The sequence below is a fragment of the Notechis scutatus genome, chromosome 4, assembly GCF_049901735.1.
Source record: "Notechis scutatus isolate UNSWTSFEM ecotype Mainland chromosome 4, rNotScu1.2, whole genome shotgun sequence".
NCBI classification, from domain to species: domain Eukaryota; kingdom Metazoa; phylum Chordata; class Lepidosauria; order Squamata; family Elapidae; genus Notechis; species Notechis scutatus.
In genome coordinates, this window is record NC_142012.1 from 124593100 (window position 1) to 124620511 (window position 27412).

General features: G+C 37.0%; 4 protein-coding genes across 8 annotated transcripts in view; 2 read left to right on the top strand and 2 right to left on the bottom strand.

Annotated features, from left to right (window-relative positions):
• Positions 1–333: 333 nt before the first annotated feature.
• Positions 334–3288, bottom strand: LOC113418787 (V-type proton ATPase subunit e 2). The gene is made up of 4 exons (XM_026677910.2): positions 3112–3288; positions 2471–2518; positions 1658–1779; positions 334–822 (listed from the first exon to the last, which is right to left on the bottom strand). Exons 1-3 carry the CDS (start codon positions 3213–3215, stop codon positions 1686–1688), a joined length of 246 nt encoding a protein of 81 aa, XP_026533695.1. The 5' UTR covers positions 3216–3288; the 3' UTR covers positions 334–822; positions 1658–1685.
• Positions 3289–5305: 2017 nt separating this feature from the next.
• On the bottom strand, positions 5306–12797 carry COX15 (cytochrome c oxidase assembly factor COX15). The gene is made up of 9 exons (XM_026676953.2): positions 12552–12797; positions 10113–10300; positions 9427–9549; positions 9052–9238; positions 8098–8265; positions 7795–7876; positions 7362–7516; positions 6685–6798; positions 5306–5932 (listed from the first exon to the last, which is right to left on the bottom strand). The coding sequence occupies exons 1-9, from the start codon at positions 12624–12626 to the stop codon at positions 5801–5803; spliced, it is 1224 nt and encodes a 407-aa protein (XP_026532738.2). The 5' UTR covers positions 12627–12797; the 3' UTR covers positions 5306–5800.
• On the top strand, positions 12712–20151 carry CUTC (cutC copper transporter). Of its 4 annotated transcripts, none has more exons than XM_026677393.2 (9): positions 12712–12762; positions 14653–14724; positions 15179–15238; positions 15669–15878; positions 17260–17295; positions 18124–18257; positions 18429–18456; positions 18876–18981; positions 19745–20151. In XM_026677393.2, the coding sequence occupies exons 1-9, from the start codon at positions 12750–12752 to the stop codon at positions 19854–19856; spliced, it is 771 nt and encodes a 256-aa protein (XP_026533178.1). In that variant the 5' UTR covers positions 12712–12749; the 3' UTR covers positions 19857–20151. The 4 variants fall into 4 exon arrangements, with proteins under 4 accessions (XP_026533178.1, XP_026533101.1, XP_087820904.1 ...); XM_026677316.2 differs by lacking the exon at positions 12712–12762 and adding an exon at positions 12776–12901; XM_087964778.1 differs by lacking the exon at positions 12712–12762 and adding an exon at positions 12880–13727.
• A 195-nt stretch (positions 20152–20346) lies between these two features.
• The window catches only part of ABCC2 (ATP binding cassette subfamily C member 2), a 44550-nt gene continuing 37484 nt past the window's right edge, over positions 20347–27412 (top strand). The window contains exons 1-3 of one of the 2 annotated variants that reach the window (XM_087964756.1): positions 20352–20483; positions 23099–23241; positions 26937–27110. In XM_087964756.1, coding sequence (XP_087820882.1) covers positions 23197–23241; positions 26937–27110 — 219 coding nt within the window. In that variant the 5' untranslated portion in view covers positions 20352–20483; positions 23099–23196. Of the gene's footprint in view, positions 20484–23098; positions 23242–26936; positions 27111–27412 lie in introns of both variants that reach the window. The other variant, XM_087964757.1, reaches the window with a different exon arrangement.

Here is a 27412-nt window from a genome sequence, read left to right on the forward strand (position 1 = left end):
CCATCTTTGATGTTTCTTTTCCATAGCCCAAGGGGCTACACAAGTCGTTATTCCTCATGTGCCTTTCTACTTGGTGATAACTTAAGGTGATGAAGACATAATACTCCTTTCTCCTATTTTCTCCACATTAACAACCTTCTAAAAAGAGTTCAAGGGAGGGAGAGAGTGAGTCACCTAATCAGCTTTCATGTTAGTGTCCTGGCTTCTAGACTAGTGCCTAACCAGACTAAACTCGCTCTCAGTCATGAGCAGCTAGAGTGAAATCACGCTTTGCAACAAAATCTCTCATCCAAAATTTGATTTTGTTGAAACTGTTCTTTAAAATGATACAAGTGATATCAGCAGTTTTATTATAAACTCACCCAATAGGACCCCACCTATAAAAGGTCACAAACTAGTTTAATTTTCACAATACAAGTTTATACCATATTTATATTTACAACTGGTAGTTAATATGGACAATTAAAAATGTCTAGGCAAATACACTCTGACAGAAGAAACTATGCAAAAATAAAAATGCAGAGAAACCTACAAATCTACCATGTCATTGGAAATGGAGAAAAGTTCTTTCTTATTCAGAAGGATGTTGCAAAGCTCTTATCAACAGTGATTCAATCTCAAGGATACAACTACTTACTGTACTGTACTGTACTACTTACTTTACTGCAATTACCAAGGGAGGGTCCTTACTAATAACATTTAAAATGATATATGCCAATGTATCAGTTAAAATTGGAAGGTAGGGAATGGTCACCGTAGCGGAAATGGGTTGTAAAAGTTCCATCACACTTTCAACTGGAAGGGGCATTCAACTGGTGAAGCCTGAAAGAAAGATGATTATCTGTGAATTTTCCCAAGAGAGAGAGAACCTGTCTTAGAACTATTAAACAGCTTCCCTTCTATTACACAGACAAAAAGAATAACAGCCTGGTTTATGGATTCATAAATTTTGGTCATATCAGTGCATATCAGGACAAGTAAAGAGTCAAATTAATGAACTCCTGCAAATATTATTATTGGAGTCAAGTGCAGTCAATGTGCTGTCCAGCCAGTGTATGGGTCTATTTCTACTGCTACAAAATGAGGGAAAAAGGATAACCATCAGATAACCATCTTTTTACTGTTCTGTATTCTGTACAGTGGTAGATTTGTCTTCTGTACTGATGCAGATAGATAAACTCAACAAGACGTCCATAACAAAGTACATTTATTGGTTCATCATAACTCACATTTGTGATGAAGTTCTTCTTTAATGACCAATCCTTTGCATATCTGTCTTGTAGATAAAAAGATGATTATCTGCTATCCCTTTCCCCTCATTTCCTAGCAGTAGAAATAGACCAGATACCACGAGTCCGTGAGTTCAGCCAAGAGTGAGGAAACCTCTCCCAACCCACGGAGGATCAATTTAGTGACCAATCAGGATTACAGATGTGGTCACATGACATGGACTACATTTCCCAGGAGACCTTAACTACATTTACCATGATGCATTCCCTTAAGGGGCAGCTCATAATGGCTACCTAACTATCCAATTCCCATACACTGGCTGGACAGCACGGGCAATCCTTTTTTCTTTCCAGTTGTTAGTTGGTTACAAGCCACAAGAAACTAGTCACTTCTATGCTTTTATGAGTATGAATAGGTGAATACATACCTATGAAATTGGTCTGTAACAGCCCAGGTCATTCCCACTGAAAGAGAACATACCAGATGGTATCATTCTTCAGCTGAGGGCCAAAGAGAGGATTGGCTTGAGAAAGAATTGCTAAAAGCCAACTGCAAGAAAAAAAGATAAAATTGCTCATGACAGAATCACAACTAAGAGCAAAGAAATTAATTTAAAAGCATGATATATATAAGTGTTTATGATGAAAGATAAGAATTAGTAAAGAATACAAGGATGATATGAGAATCTGAATGTAATTAAAATTAGGTGGTGTCAAGAGGAAATCAAGAAAAAAACAGACATAAGTGAAAAATACTAATGAGAGGAAAAGAAACTTATAAAATGAAAGTACAGTACAAATGTTTTGCATGAAAAAGTATTAGAAAATAGAATAACATCCCAATGGAATTAATAGAGAACATAAGGAAAGAAGATGTGGAAGCTACGTGGAAGAGGATGAAAGGAATTATGTTACAAAATACTGTAGAGCTGAGTTGCGCTTATAAGAAATAGGAGAAAAGATGCTTGGTGAAATTATGTTGAAAGAAGCTGTGGATAACAAAATGTGCATAGAATAACATAAATAAATGTTCTCACTGTTCCAGTAACTTGTCCAAGTGACATCATCCTACCAGCATTGCTAAGAATGAAGTATCTTAATATAACCTCTTCTATCTCAGATTACTTTTATTTTCCCAGAAAGGAGGAATTGGGATTATATTATTATATCATCCCCAGCTAAAAAAGCATTTTTTTAAAAAAGAAACAGTCCCAGCTACCTTGTTCCCATGATTTACTTACAAAAGATAGCAACAGACAGCAGTTGTCACCAGCATGGTAATAATCACTCTAAAGAAAAAAGAAAAAGGTTGGATAATCATAAGGAAATTTCAGGATAACAGAATCAAGAATTACATCCTAGGCTGCTGTAGACATAGTAATTGTACTATAAGCTATTATTCTTTTGAACGTGCCTCATGTAATAGAATCCTACCAGAAGATCTAGCTAAGGCTTTTGGTAGTTGATTTATCTGTAGCAAAATCAAGGAGCATAAATCAAAACTTGCCCCCACTTATTTTGGGTGAAATGATACACCCTATTCTACACAGAGCATTGATCTGTGATGGCACAGTTTCTGGGACGCATCACTTATGTCTCTTGCCCTACCCTTGTTTGGGGATTCAGGGATCTCAACAGAAGAGGGCACTGGGGGTGGGTAGGTGGGGGCGTCTAGATCAGTGTTTCTCAACCCCGGCAGCTTGAAAATGTGTGGATTTGCTGGCTGGTGAATGTTGGAAGTTGAAATGTACAGATCCTCAAAGGTTGAGGAACACCGAGCTGGATCAACGGCTTCAAGGTCTTGAACGCCTCCTGGGCATCAATAGCTTAGAATGAATTGAGATGATGTGAATGGGAAGGCGAGGAAAAGATAGGGCCTCACCCGCGATTGGGCCCCTTCGGCACCAGCCACGGACCCGCAAATCCCACGAGCCCCCAGAAGATGGAGAAGAGGATCACCGGTAACGCTAAGCCGTGCGCCGTCATAGCGAGCTTGTTTCGGATCGACGAGAGGAGCTGTCCACTTCTGCAAAATCAAGGCTCCGCCCCCTCTCTCCGATTCCCCTATTCATTGGTCCCTTGGACAGCCTCTCCGGCTTGCTTCCGGATCAACTCCGCAGGTGTCGCGGTGATTGGCTAGCCCCTGCTCTTTCATTGGTCCTTCTTTTGGAATTTGGGATCCGCGCAGATTATACAGTACTGTCCATTTGGCCTCTGCCAAATCGCCTCGAACGAGCCTCGACAGTTGCTTTCTCGATGAGCGGAAATATTTTATTTTTCACATTTCTAAAAGCGCCCACCTCCCTCTTCCCATCTTCCTCAAAGAGGAACTCTAATCTAGTTTCTACGGTATTTGAATGAACGCTGGCTGGCGGTAAAATATCAGCAACGTTAGGAAAGGAACCCATTCTGAAAGTAATTGGTGTTATTTGGGGATTTCTAAAATAATGAGAGTCAACGTCCCGTTCTGATCATTACAAAATCTATTCATAGGCTTAAGTAAAATTAATTTCCTTTGATCTTAAAAAGAGCTTAATACAACAAAAATATATATAGCTTTAGTGAGTATCTCAGAGAATGTCTAATAAGGATTGATTACAAGTACCTTACTTTTGGAGATGCTATTAGAAGTCATCTTTAAAGTTTTCAGAGAAAGTAGTCAATTATATAAATGATTGGACAATGAAAGCTATAATTTCAGATGTTAATATTCTTTTGAACTATATTCCTAGTACATGGGAGTGTGATAACTGGACAACCTAGATGTGCCCTTACTACAAGACTGATATTGCAGCATTGAAAAAATAAATGCATAGTTCCATTTATTCAATGGATTGAAAGCCTGATTGCACTTCCCACTTACAAGTGGATTGCCTCTAGATAATATATGAATATTATCATCAGACAAGTATATATATATAATTTTAGTCGTATTGTTATGACATATACTATATATTTTTCTCTGTATTTTTCACTTTTTTATTAAAGCACTTTTTATGGTTTTCTCCCCCTCCTGTCTGACAATAAAGTTTGAATGGCTTCAACATATGATAGGATCAGAGCAAGCATAAAACTGGGCATAGACAATAAAATATTCAACATCTTTGCATTAAACAGACTGATTGCAGTAGAAACCAATGTATTCCTCTTATACTGTAGCTAGGAAATTTAATAATTACCTAATAATTACAGGGGTTTGAATGTAGGCTGTATCTTTTAAAACTTGGTGTGTCCAGGGAACACTCTGGAAGCAAATATGTGAGGATTTTTAAAGATCAGCTTGAGAACTATTTTGTCCTAGAAACCAGGGGACTGAGTTCTAATTCTGCTTTAGGCATGAAAACTGGATGGATGACTTTGGGTCAATCATTCTTTTTCAGTCCAACTCACCTCAAAGAGTTGTTGTGGGAAAATAGGAGGAAGGACTACAGTATTAGGTATATTCACTGCCTTAAATTATTTATAAAAACAATAAAATCAGAATATGTATTTTTCCAGTACCTACTGTGGATTTTGCATAAGACAGCATTTAAAAGGCAAAACAACTATAATCACATATCACATCAAGCAATTGTTTGTTCAACAGAGATATAATGAGCAAGCTCACATATTATACTAAGACATAAATCAGGATTTACAGGCCACAAAGTTCACACTTCATTTTAAAACAAAAGAAATCAAGGTATATGATAACTTACAAAAGCTAAGCTGTTAGTGTTTACAGATGACCTGGCTAAGCTTCTGCTCACTGTATGAATTATAAATGTTTTCTGAATGTATATTATTGCCAGCCCTGAGAGGGAAGTCAAACAAGAAACATGTACCCAGTCTGCTTAAGAATTAAAGCAAACAATTGTGGAGATGACTTCTTGAAAAACCAAATTAATCAGATAGTGAATATATCACTATGTTTTCCGACTGTGGAAGGCATTGTCCTGCCTACATAATTCCAAGTTCCAACTGTTAACTATTTTAAGGAGTTTATGATTAATATTGTACCATTTTAAGTCATAAGTACATGGCTTTCTCTTTTTAACATATTAATAGGTTGCATAAGGACATGAAAAAACAGTGGATGAAAAAAGTGTATCAAGTTTATTTAGAACTCATAATATACTATATGTTAGTATTTTTAAATGATCCAGATTCCACTATAAGAAACATAACAGCACACAGTTGCATATAATTTACAATATAAACTGCATTTTCCCATCCTTCACATAATACAAATAGTTCCAAATTTCCATGGCCACTCAATTCCATAATCTTATTCTGCATCATGTCATCTTTTATATACAGAATTTAAGGATAGACACCATTGAAATTATTTGTGATTATATCTTTAATAATGTGCATTGCAGAATATGAGGAATAGCCAAAACAACCTTTCATTTTTGCCATAGATATAGTCTCAGTAATTTTATAATATGAAAAAAAAATAGATAATTGCTCGTATTCATGTTATGAAGCTATGTTCTCCACATCAATGAAGCCAAAGTAGCTTTCTGTACAGTCTTCTTTTTCAATTCAATCCTCAGGCAGAGGATCACATGGTTCCTTCAATGCTTGAGCTATTTAGGAATTCCTCTGAGTTCATTTACTAGCCACACAGCCATACTGAGCAACATCAAAGAACCTGACTGATGAGTAGCTGCTAAAGGAGTTGGGACGTACAGAAGTAATGTGCTGATACCCAAAGTGACCTGCAACGGAGCAAGAATATCAGTGCTGAATCAGGTATAACATTAATGTATATAGCATGCTTTACAAATGTTCAGAAGACCTTTGTATCTGTTGATCTTACCTTTGTATACTGTATAAACAATACCAAACAACTTTATAATGAGATGATTTAGTGATGGATTACATATGACAGCTTAACTTCCTGCCAGGATTTTAATGTCTGTGATTTTTAATGGATATATATGTGTGCGTGTGTGTGTATTATGCTGTGTTATTATTTATTGTTTTAATTGTTGGTTGGGAGCCACCCAAAGTTTGATGTAAGATAGGTTTGATATAATATAAGATAGGTTTGATATAAAATATTATAAATAAGTAACTTAAGTAAGTAAGTAACTTCCGTTACTCACTCTCTTACATTCTTTACACTCTTACAAGTGCAAGAAAAAGGAACAACTGCAATAGTAATCCATCCCTTGCTTCATGAAATAATGCTTACATAGCTTCACCTTTTCTGGCAATTTCTTCCATTATGATATGGCAAGGCTATCTGTCTGTTTCTAGCTCAAAGCTATATGAAAAAAGCTGGTCAGTATGCTGTCATGGTTGCTATTAACTATATTTAAAATTCCTGAATCAATAATCCAAGATAAATCAGTTTAAGTGCATAGGCATCTTAATAAAAGCATAGGACAGTTTATCATTTAGCCCACAGAATACTATTTCTCTGCTACCTGGAATTTAAATGTGTACATTAATGAGAAATCAATACCTGAAGATATGCTACAGTCAATAAGGAAGCAAATGCCATTCTAGTTCTACGTGGGAGGGAGATCTTCCTGGAAAGTAGATAGAGAATTGTGATGGCTGCAACTGAGGAAATGCCCTAAAGAGAGAAAGAAAAATTATTAAAACATCTTCCAACAGCATCATACAAGCCTTGGGAAGCTCCATTTTACAAAGCAAACCATCTTGCTTTCATCAGGAGGCAAATGGGTAGGAGAACAAGCATTGGGTATACTAGCAATTTTCAAACCCTGCCTTCTCCTATACCTTATACTAGGTCAACAGCAGTTCTTGAGATTTAGATTATAGCTCTACTATTGTGGCCTTATTTTTGTAATTTTTATATTCAAATCCTCTTAATGGGCAAGTTTCCAAAGATTATTGTAGTAAATTTGCAATAATCTTGTTTCAATGGATCATGCAAGCTTCAAAATTGAGCCAAGATTTTTACTGTTTTAACAAAAATGAACTTTCTGACCATACCTGGAGCAATTTTTAAAATTATAGATAGCAGGAATTGAAATTAATATCTTAGGTATGTGAAAGCTAACACTCAATCTAAGCTGGTAGAATTCATTCCCATAACCTTAGGGTTTTTTGTAAGTATTTTTTAAAAAACTAATCAGCTAAAAAACTTCATAGCATAAACGTGATGATGCATACCAGGATTCTGTGATCAAACTGCACTGTTGTGGGATTCTCAAATATATTCTTTGTCATTGGGGAAAAAGCGAGGAGATCATCAGGTATCCAGCGTTCCCCCATCTTTGGAAAGGAATTATACACAAGACCAGCATCTAGTCCAGCAACAAACGCTCCTACAGTTTCAGAGAACAGAGACTGACATACTTGAAGGTAGATTTTCAATAAGATTTAAAAGTTTTCAAGATTATAAGTTATTATCCCTACACCATATAACATTTCTTAGCTCTGTGTACTCTCCTTCAGGAAAAGGGATTTAAGAACTTTTGTGTCACAGAAAAATGCAAATCTTATCATGGACCTCATGAAGCAAGGTATTAGAATAGATGCATTTTTCTTATCTCCCCCTATTCCCCACCTCTAAATTTAAGGCACCAATGACAGAGACGTTTACCTGAGAGGGCAGTGAGAAAGATGAGTCCTGATGTCCCATAAGCAAATTTTCTCAGGCGTAATAGTTGGCGGATTTTAGGTAGCTGCCAAAACAAAAATACAAATTAGTATATGCTATAATCCTTTCAAATATTCTATCTAAAAGATCTTACAGAAGTAACATATTTTCTGATTACATTCCCCATCTCTGCCTCCTGTCTAAGCCTATATAGGACATATCTACCATACCTCTTCCCTATTCCAAATGCAAATGTTGCTTAGGACTATGTCTATACTCAAGATACAAGTCCTATATTTTACACACCTTATGTTGTGGTAGCAACAAGGACAGCCCAGTCCACAAGCTGTAGCAGTAAAGAACAAGAGCAGATCCCAGATGTGCAGTTAAACGATATTGACTGACCCGAGGGATATCGTGGGAATCTGGCTTTTCCTCTAATCCACTTTTCACCATATACCAGCCCAAAAGACCCTGTAAAAATAACAAAATAATTATACTGAAACAAAGTTAATTTCTTTTCCTGCTAATATATTACATGCAATTTTCAAACAGAGATCCATGCAAGTAGAGCTTTGTGTACAAACACTCTCCGCTTGCATGAGTGGAGCTTCATGCACGAATATAAGGGACCACCACTCGTGTGAGTGGAGGACACACCACTTGCACCAATGGAGCTGTGTATGCACCTGCCACTCACACACACACACACACTGGGCTAGACCGCCAAGGTGGAAAGGTTGGGGACTGCTGCTCTAGGTCACATTGGTTAAACAATGACATCATGTGTAACCCAGGAAATTGACTTTCTTTGTGGCCTGCCTTCTGGAATGACTTCCCACCAAAGATCCATGTGGTTTTTAACTTAAGGATCTTCAAGAAACTATAAAAAACTTGGCTGTTCTCCCAGGCCTTGGAGTAGGTTGATTGTGGAATCCCTAATGTTTTGGGAGGTTGCTTCTGAGTTAGCCTTGAATTGAATTTAAATAAATAAACAACAGGATATGTTCACAGCCTGATCCACCCACCCTCCTTCCTTCCTTCCTTTTCTCTTTCATTCATTCATTCATTCATTCATTCATTGAATAATCATCTCTATAGCACAATTACTTCAAGCTTCTTCAAAGCTATCAGAAATTACAGGCTTTGACTCACATACAACTCAATACCAGCCGTTTGAATGTTGAGATATTACTATTTTTCATTGCTTGTCTCAATTATTTTAAGAATACCCACAACCATTTATTTCTAAATTCCTACCTGAAAACAGACAAGCCCACACAGGGCGAGGACATGACCTTTCAAGGATTGGCTCAAGTAGCCCTTTCTCCAGAAGTAGGCTGCTGGAAGGATGTAAGCCAACCCTACCAGTCGCCCCCACATACGATGTGAGTACTCCATGTACCAGATGAATTTGAACTCTGTCAGTGTCATGTCATGGTTCAGGCTGTTGTATTGGGATTTTTTTTTTCAAAATAGAGGGGAAAAAAGCCACAAAGTTTAATAATTTATCTCTAATTTTCAATTAAAACTCCCTCAAAAAAAGCCGCCAAAGTCCCCCTTTCCCACCCTAATAATAGAATTCCTCCTAATGGAACTTTAGTTTGAAAGAACTTAAACACGAAACATACATACATTTTAAATTCTGGAAATTGCTGATACTTCAGAAATTCTGCCTCCCAGTCCTCCTGTGTTTGAGGAGGCTTCATCTCCCGCACTAAGTGCCAGTCAACCATTGAGAGCCCAGATTCTGTCAACCTTAGAAAGAGAACAAAGAAACTATTTATCAGGGGAGAACGTCTTTTCACGATAAAATATGCTAGATGTGCCTATCTAAAAGAGAAGAGTTATAACATGACAACTTAGAAATTGATGCAGAGACGTAGATAGATGCAAAGCTGGTGGGGGGGTTTACACACAAACCTATTAATGATTAGAAATACTTAAGATATACATACATAGTAAAAATAATGTACATATCTCATATGTTTTCCAAGGGAAAAGGAAACAAGATTATTTTAAACACTTTGGAGTATTGATATAAAAGGTCACTGATATAAAAGTTTGCACTTTTAAATGACATGCTCAGCTCAAACATTAAGACACAGAACTCCTACCTCAATAATCAAAGACATAAAAAGAATGACAAAGGGAACATATTTTTCTTTTAAACATTCTCGAAGAGACACTTAGCGTACACAGCAAAGCTATGAGGAAATTGCAAAAAGATATTTTTGGATATAAAAAGATCCATTGAATATGATGCATATATTGTGAGAAAAAAATGGGGGAGTTGAGGATGAGATAGTAAATTTCCTCACCTAGTAATGCCACCAAGTACCACAGCTCCAGCCACAGTACCGCTGCAGATTATGAGCCAACGTCCTATAGTTTGGTCTGTCACAGCATTGGGTACAGGTGGTATTGCCACTCTGGAATGTGAAGCTGCTTCTGACACAGCACTGTGTTGTGCCCGTTTCTGCAGGAGCTGCCACCACCTCAGACATTGCTAAAGGCAAAGAAGGTGGTAAGACACTTATTAACTATACAAGCAATTATTTGTATAAATATTTGGTACAGTGCAGTATGAAATATTTTTCCTACTTGCCTGGACTGAAGATATAACTGTTAGTAAAAAAAAGAACCACAACCATTAGAAAGATGCCTTTTATAGTTCAATTTTTTTTGTTATATCATTTTCTTTCTTCCGTTCAATTACATCTGATTCTTAAAGATCAGCTGAATAGATTCCCTACAGTTTTCTTGGGTTTCTTCCTAGGGCTGAGAGATTAATGACCTGCCCAAGGCCACCCAGCTGATTCTGTGCCCAAGATGGGAGTAGAACTCACTGTCTCTTGGTTTCTAGCCTAACCACTACACCAAAGTGGCTTTCAATATATCACTTAAAAACAATGTTTTTCAATCTTGGCAGCTTGAAGGTATGTGGACTTTGACTTTCAGAATTCCCCGGCCAGCTATGCTGGCCGGAGAATTCTGGAAGTGGAAGTCCATATGTCTTCAATTTGCCAAGATTGAAAAATACTGACTTAAGGTATACTTAAAGGAGAACTTATTGTGCTTTTAAAAAGCACAAGAAAAAACACATTCACAAGAGTTCTAATGGAAAAAGATGCATTAGAATGTCAACTGATTCAACCACGAAGCTTAGAACAACTTTTTATATTTTATTGTAGAAGTCAGTTGGGCAGATTTCTCAGAAACAGTAACATCCACAGCAAACAATGATGGCAAATTGCAACACATATACAGTAATGTCATCATGCAATTGTAAAACGTGTATCATTGTATCCCAATATCTGATCAAGTATGCAAGACAGGGTATTTGTATAATGATATTTTTATGTGTGTATCATCAAGTTTTCCCTCTGGAAATGACCACATTCAGAAGTGCCTCAAAGAGAAAAGAAACCAATAGTAAGGAACTACCATCTTTATCATCTTATTCTGGATTCTTGTCCTTTGAGCTTTTCTTGCAGATGCTTAATTACGAGGCACTGATATGGTTGCCTTGTAATTAAATGTCTGCAAGAAGAAAAGTAAACTCAGTGAACAACAAATCCCAACAATTCAATCATGAGTTACATATATAGTACAGGTAGTCCTCAATTTAATTAATTTCTGTTTCTAAGCAAGATGGATGTTAAGTGAGTTGCATCCAATTTTACAACCTTTTTGCCCTGGATGTTAAATGAATCATTGCAGTTATTAAGTGAATCATGGTCATTAAGTGAATTTGGTTTCCCCATTGACTGTTGGAAGCCAGCTGGGAAGGTTGCAAATAGTGATCAGGTGATCTCAGGATGTTGCAACATAAATATACATTGGTTGCAAAGCACACACATTTTGATAATGTGATTGTGGGGATGCTGCAACAGTAGTAAGCATGAGGACCGATCATTACTCTTTGCAGTGTTGATATAATTTTTAACAGTTGCTAAATGAATGGTTGTAAGTCAAAGCTTATCTGTATGTTACACTATCTGCCTCTTAAACTGGCTGGCTTTACATTACATTGTAAGGCATTGTAAGTCTTTACATTACATTGTAAGGCAGATCAGCAAAACCATCTTATTTTGGAGATGTTGATATAACCAAGTTTTCTAAGCATCCTATTCTTATCACTGCCAGCCATTATAGGGATTAGAAAACGTTAAGAACTGGTAAGCTCCCCTCCTCCCATTGCTACTCCATTTCAGCTCCATGTAGCACTATTTTTGGACCAATAATTAAGATTAGATTTTATCTTATTTTTGCTATCTAATAAGCTGTTTTCAATGTTGAAAAGCATAAAATACATGCTTTAAATAAAGAAAAATTACATTTTGGTTTGCTGAAATAAAGCCTTTCCCCTTTTTTTACATTAAAATCCCAGCTATGCAGAAAGTACATGTTCCATTTTAAAGGAATGTGTTAGAGTAAATTGAGACTATTTTTCTGGGAAACAGAAGTACTTGAACTGTGAAAGTAAGCAATCCTTGGTTCGGATGATATACTTGCATTGAGGATATATTATTCAACACGGCACCCTGATTATCATAGAAACATGATCCAAGGTCACTTCATAAATTATACATTTTGGGTGTACTTGGGTGTAAGACTTTGCATGACCATGAAAGTGCAGGACAGAATAAAATATTTTTTTAAAAATCAATCTAATTATTTAATTTTTAATGTTTGCAGCCCAGATATGATAGCCCTAACTTTAGAGATAAGGAAATCATACTCTACTGTGCAATTACCTGGCCGGAAGAATTTGCTTGCCGGGGTGCCAGCAAAAATCGAGTACCTCCTAGTAGTGCCGTTCGTAAGAGCATCCTTCAAGTTACCGCACGGAAATAGCTTTCCCCTAACCGGAAGTAAGACAACTTTCCCCGGAAACGAAGTGCAGCAAGTTCTATGGGATCACGTGATGGTTGGCACGGCCCTTCCCCGCGTTCATGGTCAAGACAGGTGAGAGCTGGGGGCGTGGCCTTCTCCCTTTCCCAGCAGTCCCGTCAACCTTAAAGCCACCTCCGGCGGAGCCCCCCCCAGTGACTAACGTAAATGAGGAAATGGGACCGGAAACGAGGCCCGGTGGGAGGGTGCGAGGGTGAGTGGGCGGAAGCGAAACTAAGAACGGGGGCCGGAGGGGATCATGAGGCTTAGGAAGGCGGAGTTGAACCACATACCCTTAAGTGTGCGCGCAGCTCCCTAAAGTTGGGGGCTTTAGGTTCAGAATAGCTTCGAGAGAAGCAAGTCAGGCAGTGGGGAGGTTTCGCTGTTGCCCCAATTCTGCCGGGTTTTGCTCGCTGCGCTTAGCTTCATCCTCCCCAGAAAACTAAACGGAAAAGGCACCGCAGATAAGGGGGCTGATGTTTTTTTTTTAAAGAATAATCCTTTGTGTGTCTAAATTCACACTCGGTGGCGAATTAAGGCTCACTGGTGCCCTAAAGCACTGACAAATCTTGGTGCCCCCTTCCTTTGTACATCGTGTACAAACGAAGCCAACCTTAGGCTACATAAAAGTTTTTGTGGTGCCCCCTTTGGGCCTGGTGCCCTAAGCACGTGCTTCGTCTGCTTAATGGTTAATACACCTCTGTTGTGAAAGTCGGTGGTTTTTGATCTCAGATAGGCACGCAACTCTTGAGCAAGTTCTGCTGGGCTTGGGATTTACATGTATCGGATTGCACTGCTGATATTAATCCATTTGAAATGATCCTTAGCTGTAGAAGAGATTATTAGGGGAACTTCTTGGCATGCTTTTTAGATCTTCGAAGAGGGTGTGGTGTGTACTGACACACAGAAATTGGCATCAGCACATGTGCTGAGGGATCAGAGTGGTAAAGTGGTGGAGTTCGGTGCTTCTTCCCCCATCGTGGTGCTAGTGAAAACCATCCTCCCAAATCATCTACTTTCATTGAGGAAACACACAGATAGTAAAGACTTTCAGTATTTTTCTGATGAATAAATAAATTGGTCTCCAGTTTCCCCTTCTGTTAAAATAACACAGTTACAATCAGGTTTTATAAAGTTATATTTAGTTTTCAGGCTAAGTTAGAGTAGTTAGAGTTATCAAAATCGTGGTTATTTTGCCTTATAGTCAGAAAGTTGATCGTAGACAATTGTGTAAGAAATACAAAATAATCAAAAGTCTTCATGTCACTTATTAGCAATCACAGGTCAGTCTTTATGTGTCTAAAATCTTTCTGCAATAGCCTAGAATTATATATTCATCACTTTTGTGGATGCCAAATCTTTCCTCAACTTTGTAATTTCTATAAAACAGCCAAAACACTTTAAATTATCTCAAAAAAAGTGAGAGGGAAGCCAAATCAGTTTGTGCTCATTGTACTGTAGTAGAATCTTTTTACATGAAGAAAAAAATTGGATCTTTAATAAGCAAAATTATTATTGCTGTTACCTCTCCCTCTATGCCCTCATCTTAATTGTTTTTGTGCTTAAGGAAAATCTTTAGCCTGACCTTTATTGAATTACCTTAATTATTGTATGTAATGCATGAATGTGCTGAGATATTTTCTTCAGAAGTTTATATTCATTCTGTCTTCAAAAGTAATATGGAGGTGGTTGAAATAGTCTTTTATTAAAGTTTTAGCTTTTCACTAATAGTTCCTAGGTATGTTGTTTACACAGTGTTGTTTATAATAGTGTAGACAGAATTTAACTATTAAATGGAAATCTAGGAATCTTCTGAGTTTTGAGTTCAGATATATTTGGGTTAATTATGCAGAAGAAACTGAGTGAGAGCTACCATTTGAGATATACAGTATTTTCACTTTTCATTAATTGCCTTATCCTTTTCTCAAGTTGCCCAATAACTTCTGCTTTGTGTTTCTCTTCAAGAAATGGCCAATGGCTTTCTTATGGAAGTATGTGTTGATTCAGTGGAATCTGCCATTAACGCTGAAAGAGGAGGTAATTCCATAAAATAGAAGTTGAAGATACTGAGAGACCTACCTCTGGGGAACATGGGCTATTGGAAAAAGCATTATGAAGCCTTTTTGGAAATTCTTTTGGAAGGAAAAGCAAGATGTGTAATGTTATAAAGTAAAAACCTATATACCTTCAATTTTTGTGTGCTCTGACACAGACAAGGTGCAAATGTATATGAATAGATAATTCATATACAGCTGTTTTAGAGTTTTTGTGTTGTTCTACTTTAATCGGTCCCTCAGCAAATCATATGGAATGCATATTCATTTTTTGAAACCACATATTTATTGCTTCTTAGAAGTCCAAATGAGGACATTAAATAAGCCCTTTCCTTGTAAATTAACTTTCAGGAATGTCCAGAAACATTTCTGTTACAGCAAAAAAATGTATTGTTCCTAACATTTGCTTTCAAACAGTAGATCTGTATCTTTTCCAGGTGCTGGTCGCCTTGAATTATGTGCCAGTTTAATGGAGGGTGGAACTACACCAAGTATTGGTGAGTTGACAAGCTGGAACCAGCGTCTCAGCCTTTACAGTGATGAGAACTGAATAGTGCTATAAAATGTTATAAACTAGTCCTTGGTCTATAGCATTCCAACTGTCAGATAAAAAGGAAGATGTTACTTTTCTGACCGGAATGTTATGGCATGTTATGTAATGTTATGCTTTTTAGAAGCAGGTTAAGACTTTTTCATTTTTGTTCATGTGCACTTCTTCAACATCCCTTTTACTTACCAACCTCTTCAGAAAAAGGTAAGAACTTTTTTTTTTCTTTTGGATTATTGCTGCAGGAAGCAGAACTGAGGAACTAGTTCTTTTGGGTTGGTATCATTATCTTTTGTTATAGTGTAGTTTTACTGTCATGTCATATTCATGTGCTATGCCAACTTTTAACTGATGTGTCTTACCTCTTTTATTATTTATAGGTCTTTTGCAAGTAGTGAAGCAATGTACAAAAATCCCTATATTTGTGATGATCCGCCCCCGTGGTGGAGATTTCCTTTATTCTGACCGGGAAATAGAGGTGATGAAAGCTGACATCCAACTTGTCAAGCAGTATGGAGCGGATGGGCTGGTATTTGGAGCTTTGACTGAAGATGGCTATGTAGACATGGAACTCTGCACGGCACTGCTTGGTTAGAATCCTGCTTTCCGTAGGATTTATTTGATTTCTGTGACCATAACTTTAGTAAATCCAAATTTCAGATAATAAAAAACCCAATGGGGCCTTATAGGTAGATATTATGACCCCCTTATTGCTTGGGAGAAGCAGGCTCATTCTTCTGAGTTGATATGGATGTATTGTTGAGGTATGATTATAGGAAAGTTACAATAACTGCTTCCCATTCACCTAGGGGTATTGTAGGGATATTATGATTAGAATTAGCCCATTTTTAGTTCTTTTTCATATAAGATGAATCATATAGTTGTGGGTTTTTTTTCTAATCCCAGGGCCCAGAGAAAAAGAAATCGGAATATTTCCCAATCACTCATAACCCTTAAAGACTTTTCAGCCGGCAGCTTTCAGCATCTTTAATGAAGCCTTTTGATTTCATTTCATTTTATGTTCATAATTTCTAGACAGTTCTGCATAAGAATGGGTTCTACAAATTTATAGAGGAAAAAAAAGTTCAAAGTGACAAGATAGACCATGGTACATTATAAAAATAAATATAATTTTAGCTGTAAAATTGAAAGGGTACGAACAATGAAGGCAAGGCAGCTATTTACAATGTATGGACAAATCAAATTATTTTGATCTGACACTGAAAATATAGTTATACAGCCAGTATATATTATTATATAAAAGTTGAGGTTTTTCTACTGCACCAAAAAGAGTCGGAAGTCAATGTTTTTCTTTTTCTTTTCCTCCTTATCCTACACTTTTCTCTCTTCCCCTTTTCCTCTCTTATTTTCCCCTTATTTTCATTTTTCTTTGTACTTCCGTATTTTATATTTTGATAAATTAATGAAATATTTGAAACAAAAATATAGTCATATAGTAAAATAATTGAGCAATTTTTTAGGAGAAATGTCACAAAATTGGATTGATACAAAGAAAAGGCCTTTTCTTTGTGTTAAAAAAATTAGTGTATCTACTGTAAAAGACAGTCCTTCAGGTATTTGGTTTCCAAGTCACTTAAAACATTAAAACAAGCGTTCATTTAATTCTGTGAATGATTTATTGGCATGTTATCTACAGAGAAGAGTTGAAATATTTATTTATTTAATTTATATATCAAATGTAAAGGTTGCCCTCTCTCTCACAGATGCTTCTTTGATTCTAAGATTGCTTTTCAATAGGTACAAGAGCATAACAGTTGTAAGGAACTTCATATACAAAAGGTCTTGAAAAGATGTCTTGGTTAGAAGCTGATATAGATTGTAGAAATAGTCTTAAGGTAGCCTAGCTGAACTATTACACAAGCTGCCCTTTTTCTGAAAAGTCTTGAAAGAAAAAGACATGTTTTTATCTCAGCATGAGATTGTTACTAATTATAGGTCTTTCCTTTGCAGCTGCTTCTCGCCCTTTGCCAGTCACCTTCCATAGAGGTGAGTTTTATAGTTTAGAAAGGGAATTGGAAAAAAAATGCAGGCCAGTTGGGGATTGTGAGAATGTGATCTGAGGTATCACTGCCTCCTCCTAGAGGGCGTGGAGGCTTTAGTCTCGGTTTGAGCTCCAGACTCATGATCAATATCCTATTGTTTATTTATTACAAATGTTTATATTGCCTGAATGGTTAGACTTTTCTTATTAGTAGATTTTTTTATACAGACTGATTTGTTCCAATGTAGCTTTTTTTCTTTTGAACATTAAAAAAATTAAAATATTTAAGGAATAAAATAAATGAGTGCTTAAAATAAAAATGAAAATAAAATATCAATAAAAACCAGAAAATGTATGCTTTCCATAAAATTTAAAATTAATTATTTCATTGCTTAAATAATTGAATATATAAAACCAGACTTTCTAGGAAATAATTGAAAACCACCACAAAACTCTATACTTTAATTAAATATTTATTTTTGCCGTTATGAGCAGAGTTGTGTATCATCTCTTAAACGTTAATGTCTTATATTGACATTATGCTGCTCAGGAATGTTATCCATTTGATTATCCATGACAAACCGCTAACACAGTAATAAAATTTAAAAGTTAGGAGAGCAGGCCTATCTCTGTCTTTTGAATCTTATAAAATATTATATTTTACTCTTGAGTTTTTTTCCCTTTCCCAATACATTTGTTAACTATTATTTGCTAATCTTGTATTTCTTATACCAGAACTAAGATTGATATTGTTTAAAATTAAAAGCTTATCTAAAATAATATTTTATCAATTGTAATTAGTCTTAACGAAGAGAGTTTTAATTCCCCTGCAGCTTTTGACATGGTCTGTGATCCTGTAACAGCCATGGAAACACTGATATCCATAGGTTTTGAACGGGTGCTAACTAGTGGTTGTGACAGCTCTGCCCTGGAGGGGCTGCCCTTGATAAAGCGGCTGATAGAACAGGTGAGCTTTCATTTCTCCCATTTTGTAATTTTGCTGATAATTTATCCTTTTTTCCCCCTGATAATTCAGAATAGAGAAAATGCCAGCCAGCTGTCAGTCTGATATCTGAAGATTTTATGTGAGTTATATTTTCCTTACAAGTAAGGTTACTAATCCTTTTTCTCTTTATAGGCAAAGGACAGGATTATTATTGTACCAGGTAAGTTTGTTATGAGTGCCATTAGCTGATATAGTTCAGCAATGTATTGATAAGACTATATTAGTTTTTGGATGAGAGTCTATTGTACTTCATTTCTATCCCCTCTCAAAACTTTGCTAGCATCAGTATTACTATTCTACTCTATCTATACCATTTTATTTATTTAATTTACTCTATCTATACCATGAAGGAAAAACAACAGTGATTGGTTTTTGAGGAGGAATACTATTTAGCAGATTTACTTGCTGAAAAGATACAAGTTCACTATCCATTGACATTAAAAGCTAAAGTATTTTTGAGAAATAATCACAGATTCAGAGCAGAGATTCCCTCTAATATCCAGAGAAAATTGGCTTTGTTTTGTGAACACTTATGCTTAACTTCTCATTTGTGACTCAGAGATGGGTTATTTCCAACAGGGGGAGGCATAACAGAGAGAAACCTACAAAGAATTTTAGAAGGCTCTGGTGCTTCTGAATTTCACTGCTCAGCTCGCTCAGCCAAGAACTCAAGCATGAAGTTCAGGTAATAGAGCAAGATCTTCCCTGCCTTAATCTTGTTATATGTACTACTTAATGTAACTTTACAGTTTGTAAACTGAATAAAAGCATTGGATGCATTGCAATAAAATTCATCTCTAGTTCCTAACTTCTTAGCTGTAACAAGGAAGCGTCTACTGAAGCAGCTACTGGCATTTTGGTCTTTCAGTAAAGTGACAACAGGAGGTGTTCTGATAAATGCTGTGCATTGACCAAATAAGAATAGGTTTGAAGTTGTTCTCCTGTTGTTGTTTTTCTGGATCCAGGTCATCCTTGAAATAAGACTATAATGAAGATCTGCCCATTATGGTCATATGTTGTGATTGCTATAAAGTGAAGGATCTCACTTAATTAACCCCAACCCTGCTTCCCCCAGGGCAGGTGTTATATGAACATGCAGGTCATTAAGTGGAGCACAGGGTGCTGCAGGGATTGTTACAGCAGCCAGAGTGGTCTGTCCTACAACTGCCATTTTGTTCTGCCCCCAAGGGGGGAACAGGCCCAAGTGCTGCAGGGTTCCAGTGAGGTGGGGTGGGGGTGGGGGTGAGTGAGGCAGGGGGATGCTTACATTACATTGGTACTGAATTACAGATAATATATAACGTATGATCAGTTGTAAGGGCAAAAGGGGGTCATATGTAGCTTTGGAGGGGATGTTATAACTTTGAACAGCTGTTGACTGTTTGTACCCTGAGGATTACTCATATACTTTTTAGATAACATTTAATGACTTGTTGCTTTTCTTTTAGGAACTCCAGTGTTAAGATGGGAACCTCCCTCTCTGCACCTGAGCATTCTAGCATGGTAGCAGATGTGACTAAAGTGAGGACCCTGAATGCCATTGCAAAGAACGTCCTGTAGAAAAAGAAGAGGATATGGGACAGGAAGACCTACTATCGCCTGACTTCCCCATTCCTTAAGTGTAGACATTTCAGTAGCGTTTGGATGAGTCCAGTGAAGATGGTGATGTGGGTGTTTTTCCTCTTCCCACTTCCTAGTCTTCATTCAAGCAGTCTTTTCACTAAATAGTGTGACATCATTTGTCTATGAGGAGCAAACTCGAGGGAGGCATGATACTAGCTAAAGAGGCATTCATCACTGGGTGAAACTCCTTTTAGACTTTTACTTTTCAAATAAATGATGAGGCTGATTTTCATCACTGTAGCCCTTCTTCATCTGTTTTGTCCAGCCTGGGTAGGGACTTGGTGTTTATTCCAGGCAGGCAAGAGAGGTGAGTATATTATGCTTCCCTTCTTAGTTCACTTGAATGAAAATTCAGGCCTCTGTTTCTGTGGAATGCAGGACTGAAATGGAATTTAGCAGTGGGTGAGAGGTAATTCTTTTCATTTACAGAATGGATGGCTAAAAGAGCGAGAACAGCGTGGGAAAACAGTGCAATGCCTTGTAACTGATTCCAGGTTGTGAAAATTTAAAGGGCCTAATGTTTCCCACAAATTGGATCCTTTCACATAGGACAAGAAAGTAAAGGTTGGTAGGGGTTTTACTATGTTCCATCCTTTGGGAAGTATAACAAAGGATCAGTAAGGCAAGAGTGAGCAATGCAACCTTTGCAATATCCAAACTTGTAGCAGATTGATTTCATCCGTCACAAATGATGAAGAAATGAATAGGGAAGAGTACAAACTTTTTTTTTTTTTTTTTTGAAAAGTTTACCTCCATTTTTCCTTGAATTCTTAGCTATCAGGGTAAACCTTCCTATAGCTATACAAGTAGGTAGTCCCTTAGTTACTATGGTAATTGGGACTGGGATTGCTGTCACAAAGCGATGCATTCATAAAGTGTGATGTCATGTGACCACATCACTTTGCGACAGCAACCCAGGCAGGCCTAGTTGTCATAGAACCCCAAAACATGCAGATCATTAAGTGGAAAGTGGAGGGAGTCCAAGAGAAGGACCACAAGGATGCCTTGGGTGTGGGGAGGCCCTGGGAGGCTGCAAGCAAGTTGGGGGAGGGCAATGCAGTGTGAGCTCAGGGAGGCTGGGGAAAGTGGACATGGGGTGCAGATATGCATGTGTGCAAATGCAGAGAGGCCTAAGGAAGAGGAACAATTTTTGTGTGTGTGTGTGTACACACACGGAAGCCAGGAAAGAAGGGTGCTGGTGAGTGTGTGGCTGAATGAGTGCAGGGAGGCTGAGGAAGGAGGGCATTGGTGAGTTCATATGTGTGTTTGGGTGCAGGGAGCTGGGGAACAAGGTCATTGAACAAGCGTGAGAAAAGGGGGAAGAAGGTTGAAGCGCATGTAAGTGAAGAAAGTCCGGGTGAGGGGGAGAATTACCCAAGTGACTTGGGTCCTTTCCTGCTGGCTTCCCCATTGACTTGCTTGTAGGAAGTTGACAGAGAATGTCACCAATAGCAAGCATGTGATTGTGGGTCGTAAGTGGAAACAGACAGGTTGTTGCCAGGCACCCAAATGTTCATGTGACCATGGGGAGCTGCAAGGGCCAGAACTTGTAAGTCTGTTTGTTCAGATTGTAAGTCTCTTTGTTCAGTACTCACAATTTTGAACATTCTCTGAATGAATGATCATAATTCAAGAGCTACCTGTATTGTTTTCACATAATATAGAAATATTTAAAAAAATAAAAGTTAATCAGAGTGATTTGTGGACTGAAATGAAATGTCCAAGAAAACTAAAACATCTTCCCTTGTAAAGACCACAATGTATGCCGAGCAAGGAACTCTATAAGAAGAACATTCCATACGTGAAGACTTACCACATCACTTTCCTGCTGCCACTAGGTTGGATTCATTTACTGTAGGTAGAACAACTGAAAGAGGATTTGATACAATGATTGTATCAGGTTAATAATGTAGGAAATGGTCCTGTCAAATAACCTAGTCTCAAGTCTTATTGAACTTTTAAATAGGACATTTTTTTTTTAATTTGAAGGCTTATTGATGTTTGTCGACTAGCTTCATATGCACATCCCTTTAATATCATTTTTATCATTTGGGTTTAGAAACGAACTGTCGGCTTGTACAGATCCCCAAATACCAATGTCATAGCATAATGTATAAAACACATCAAACAAACAGCATGTGGAAGTATTAAAGTTGTGTAAGAAGAATACAGAACAAAACAAGGTCAGAAAAGTTCAATAAATAATTGTGCTTTCATTTAGCCAAAGTTGCAAGAGTTCAAGAGACTTTAGTCAGATGTTATATTGTGCAAGCCATGCATTGTAAAAGAAGGCGATAGACTGTTTGCTGCATAAAATTAACCCTTTCTCTTCTCTTCAAACATAGAAGATGTGGGAAAAGGAACATCTCAGTGCAATGACTTTGCATTCTTAGAAAATTCTCAGGAATTATAAGACAGCCAGTTACTGATTATGTCTCATCCTCAAACCGAATGCCAGTCTGCAGTATAGACATTTTTCAAAAATATGTTGATATTTAATTAATTAACCAAGGGATATAAATTCCCCATCCTATGGGCACCAAATACTTTCCTTAGAATTAAATCATCATTTGCTCTGGGTTTAGTCTTTTTTACAGTATATGAAAGAAAATCCTTTTCACGGTGTTCATTTTTTCAGTGGTTTCTGAAGTTTTCTGAAATTGGTATCACCATTGCTGGCTGGAAATAAATTGGAGAAGAGAGTAAGTAGGGAAAGAGTTTGGTGTAATGGTTAAGGTGCTAGGATAGAAACTGGGAGGCCATGATTCTATTCCTGCCTGAGGCACAAATTCAGATAGGTCACTGAGCCAGCCACTTTTTCTCAGCCCTAGGACAATGGAAATGGCAAACCACTTCCCAAAAAATTGCTTGGACTATTCCAGGCCACCAATGAGTCAAAACTGACTTGAAGACATAGTCTTCAAATTGTGGATTCCCTGTGCAGAACTAATCTGCTAAAAGAATTCTTTCCATGTATATTTCACCCATATTGTCCCTGGAGAAGGAGGACTTCAAAAAATGTATTTATCATATATTTTTAAAATTTTATCCAGTACATTGTTACTTTCCACTCAGGTCCATTAATTTTATATCTCCCAAGTCTTAGGAAAATGCCAGCAGCTCTTTTCCACAGTTCCTGAGTTTGATTATAGGGTTAAAGATTAATGGTATTTTATCAGGTTCCTAATACTGCTTTGTTGAACACTTGGGACTTTTACCCTGGCTTCCTGGGTTAGACAGAATAGTTTGGCAACTGCTGGAGGAGAGAACATTGGTCATGGCAGCAGCAACTTTGGAACATTTTTGTGGTTCTGTTTTCTGGGTAAGTGGCAACTTGTCTTAGTCAGGATGACACTGAATGTAATTGTCATGAATTGTGAGAAGGCTTTTGAGAACGGTAAAGCAATTCAAGCTGTGTGTTGGGACAGCATGTATCAGTTACTGATGTATACATACAGCAAATATGCACAAACAAGATTGGAATTGAGGCATTAACAAACTCACTGTATATCCATTTTGAAACTTTGACCTCACTGGTTTTAATTTACAGTGACTTATTGGTGGGGATTTCAGAACCTGGTTACAGGAAAATGTTTACATTGTTTTCAATGCACATTGTAACAATCATTTATAAATACCTTCATTCTAAAGAAGAGAAATTCTTTAGACTTATTAAAATTCTTTTTATTTCACAAAACGAAGAAAATGGATAATCTACATGAGCAGTAATACAGGTTGAATGGTTGACTGATCGCATAAAAAAAACCCCACTCTTGTAAAAAAAGCATGTCGGAAAAGGAGGTTTTGCTTAACTGTGTCCAAAATGTGCTAGTTTCCTAAATAGTTTTTGATAGGGACAGTGTTCAAATATGTTGCTTTCCTTTTACATTCTGAAGTGATATATCATGTGATTATTATGTAAGCTGCTCTGACTTACTATTGTGATTTAGATAGCATAAATGAATAAATAATTCTATTCTCACATAAATCTTAATTTTGTGAATTTTGGGAAGAGCTGTGTTTTGTAAATGCCCCAATTTATAGTTCGATTTTACAAATCCAGACTAAGTAACAAAAAATCTTTTCTGATTTACTGCGCTGTGAGTGGCATAAAGTTGCTGCTATGTAAAATCCCCCTCCTCCAGTATTTTAAAATAGCTAGATATACAGATAGTCCTTGACTTACAACCACAGTTGAGCCCAAAATTTTCATTGCTAAGGAAGACAGTTAAGTGAGTTTTTCCCATTTTACAACCTTTAGTGTCTTAGTGATTAGGTGAATCACTGCAGTTAAGTTAGTGTCACTTTAAGTGAACCTGGCTTCGCCTTACTTGTCAGAAGGTTGCAATCACATTACCCCAGGAGACTGCAACCACCATAAATATATCTCAGATGCCAAGCATTTGAATTTTGATCACATGACCACGGGGATGCTGCAGTGGTCATAAATGTGAAAAACAGTCATAAGTCATTTTCCCCCCCCAATGCTGTTATAACTTCAGAAGGTCACTGTATTGTACATCAAAATTCAGTCACAGACATTTTAATCCAAGGTGTTAGCACCATTCATAGATCTATTCTAATTTATGTTTCCACATAATCTGGCCCCTTCAGTAGAGCCAACTTACAATCAACCGTAATTAAGACATTTGTTTACTCATCTGGTAACCTGAACTGGATACTGAAAGGACAATGCTGACCTGACAGCTTTGCCCCAAACTCTTACCTTCATCTTAGACAATGAAGCTGCAAGATTTTGTGAGTTTTATGCTTAGGCTTCTGTTGCTGCAGATCTGAAGAAACTTATGCAGAGCAGTTATTTTTAATTCTTAATTCTTAACATATCTGAATTAACCAAACTGAAGATGAATAATCTCAAATAATTTTCAAACTGTTTTTGAGAGGTTGGAAACTGGTGACAATGATGGTGTGGAAGTGCTGTATTATGGAAATCAACCGTCAGATATTCAATATTGGTCTCTCTCACACACGCACACTTTTCCTGTGTCATAAACATTTACAGTTTTTTCCTCTGCTGAGCCTTGAAGCACTTGGCTATGCTTTCCAATTCTGTATTGTAAATGTGTATTGGTGGTTCCTCTTGGTGAGTATCTGTCATGGGATATCTTGGCCTCTTGTCCCAACTGGAAGCAATTCAAATGCCATGTTATATGAGATCTTTATCATGTGTGCATCTCAAGGTTTTCACTCTTGCCTAGGGAAATATTGGAGGACAAACATTTTTTTTTTACTTTTTTCCTTAAAAGGCATGATGGCATGTAAATGGGCAGAAGGTAGCAACATTTGCTATAGCCAGTAACAATCCAAAAACAGCGATAGTCTTCCATAAGATGAATTGGGGAAATCTATCAAACTATTTTCTAAACCAGGAACTAAGGCAAAAGCTCTACTAGAGTTTATAGGATTGTGACTCTGGGAATAAGATGTCTTTTATTTTGAATGTTTTATATTTTGATTATGTTAAGGAGGATAATTTTTATCCCAGTACAATGTTCCTTAAAAATAATCAAAATATAAAACATTCAAAATAAAAGACATCTTCAAAAGAAACTGGGAACTTAATACTTTTGTTTATTTCTTTCATATTGCTTCCCAAGTTAAAACAAACTCCTGGCAGTTCACAACCCTGAATAAAAACAATATATAATAAAATTTAAAAAAAAACATTAAGCAAAAAAGACCTGGCACCACAGTTAAACTTTCTCATTCAGCCCATCATATGTTCATCCCATGCCTATCTCACTTATCCTAACACTCGGAAAGAAAAGTCTCATACTTTGTTCGTTGCTTTCATCGTATGGTTTAGATTTTCAAAGCGATCTGGTGAACAAATTGTAATTTATTTAATAAATTAAAGAACAGATAGAACAACAATAAACCATAAGATATAAACTATAATAAAAATTAGGATAAATATTCCAACAAGGCAATCCGATAAGCAATCATTGGATGGATCACATTCTTCCTGATCCAATGGTGGGTGGGGGGAGCTACACAATGTGAGCAAAGTAGCAATTTTTGGTGGCTGAAGAGAGGGACAGAACTATTAAATAGAGGCCATAAAAATAGCAGACATGCCCTAGTAGCCTTTGGAAAAATACTTTAATTCACATATAATTATTCCTAGTGATGATCATAAGCCATTCACATTGCTAGAGTGACTATGAATCCACTACAGCAAGCACATATGTTATTGTTTTAAGCTGCACTGAGTGTTTATATAGAAGGACAAAGCATATGTACGATAACAACAACTGGCCAACTTGGGATGCCCACCCTACACCATAGTGTAAAGCATAAAAATAATTCCACAGCATGATCTCTAATATAGCAACTATACTCCTTTGAGTAGGAGTTAAGTGTAATGGATTGGGTCCAATCTCAAGTAACTGAATTTATGCTCAGTTAAAATCAGTGGGACTTGACAAATGTTTTTCAGTGACTTTAATGATATTTAAATATTGTTATTTACTGCAAATTAGTACAGTAAATAATAATTGTAACAATGGATAATTGATAAATAAGAATGAGAACTGCTATTAGCTGCTACTTGACAGATCAATCCAATCCAGTATCAATAATGGTGTTAAGAACCTACAGTATGTGTAAAAAAGTACAAACTCTTTAAAAAGTGTTCTCCAGCATTACCTTCTGTAATGAACTTAATTACAATTAAGTCATGCTGTTGTATATATACCGTAGAACAAATGAAAGAGGATGTGAACCGATGAAAAATAATGAAGAGATGTAGGGAATGGATATTAATGCAAGTAGTGTTTAGCTACATTATACTAAGTTGAGATATACCATATTGTTATTGGCTTATTATATGATCGGCAACATTAAAATTGCAGTAGTTACTGTATATATTGGCAGAGCCAGACATAATGAAACCTTGGGAAGAAGTGGAAGAAGCAGACATTTTATATATTAACAATTCATTTCAAAGTGAGCCTTCAGCATAAATTTCTTTTGTTTCTTTCTTGTTATCCCCAGAATTCCTCTTTCCTGGACCGCAGTGATGCCGATCTGCCACTTTGCTTTGAACAGACAGTTCTTGTCTGGATCCCTCTGGGCTTCCTTTGGCTCTTTGGCCCATGGAAGCTTCTTCCCATGTGCAAATCTAAGCTGAAGAAATCATCAGTCACCAGGCTGTATCTCGTAAAACAGGTGGGAGAGAAAGTCCTTTCCCAGGGGTTGTCAAACAATAGAAGGGTACTCAACTCGAAAAGTACTGGCATTCACTTGAAATAGATAAGGTGTTAGAGATGTGAGAAAATTCCAGATGATCACTTAAGATGTTATATGTCTCCTTATTGTGTTCATATTGTATAGCAAGGGTCTTCAAACTTGGCAAGTTTAAGACGTGTGGACTTCAACTCCCAGAATTCCTGAACGTGACTGGAGGAGGAATTCTGGGAGTTGAAGTCCACAAATCTTAAAGCTGTCATGTTTGAAGACCACTGTTGTAT

Excerpts from the sequence above, each read along its gene's own strand:
- LOC113418787 (XM_026677910.2), bottom strand. The coding sequence starts at position 3,215 with ATGACGGCGCACGGCTTAGCGTTACCGGTGATCCTCTTCTCCATCTTC. Across the intron at positions 2,519-3,111 it reads CCGAAGGGGCCCAATCGCGG|AGTGATTATTACCATGCTGG; the intron begins GTGAGGCCCTAT and ends TTTTTTCTTTAG. Across the intron at positions 1,780-2,470 it reads GCTGTCTGTTGCTATCTTTT|TTGGCTTTTAGCAATTCTTT; the intron begins GTAAGTAAATCA and ends TTTTTCTTGCAG.
- COX15 (XM_026676953.2), bottom strand. The coding sequence starts at position 12,626 with ATGCTCTTACGAACGGCACTACTAGGAGGTACTCGATTTTTGCTGGCA. Across the intron at positions 9,550-10,112 it reads GTACTTGGTGGCATTACTAG|GTTGACAGAATCTGGGCTCT; the intron begins GTGAGGAAATTT and ends TCTCTTTCTAAG. Across the intron at positions 8,266-9,051 it reads GTGGGCTTGTCTGTTTTCAG|GGTCTTTTGGGCTGGTATAT; the intron begins GTAGGAATTTAG and ends TTATTTTTACAG.
- CUTC (XM_026677316.2), top strand. The coding sequence starts at position 12,856 with ATGAGGAAATGGGACCGGAAACGAGGCCCGGTGGGAGGGTGCGAGG. Across the intron at positions 12,902-14,652 it reads CCCGGTGGGAGGGTGCGAGG|AAATGGCCAATGGCTTTCTT; the intron begins GTGAGTGGGCGG and ends TTTCTCTTCAAG. Across the intron at positions 17,296-18,123 it reads GCCAGTCACCTTCCATAGAG|CTTTTGACATGGTCTGTGAT; the intron begins GTGAGTTTTATA and ends ATTCCCCTGCAG.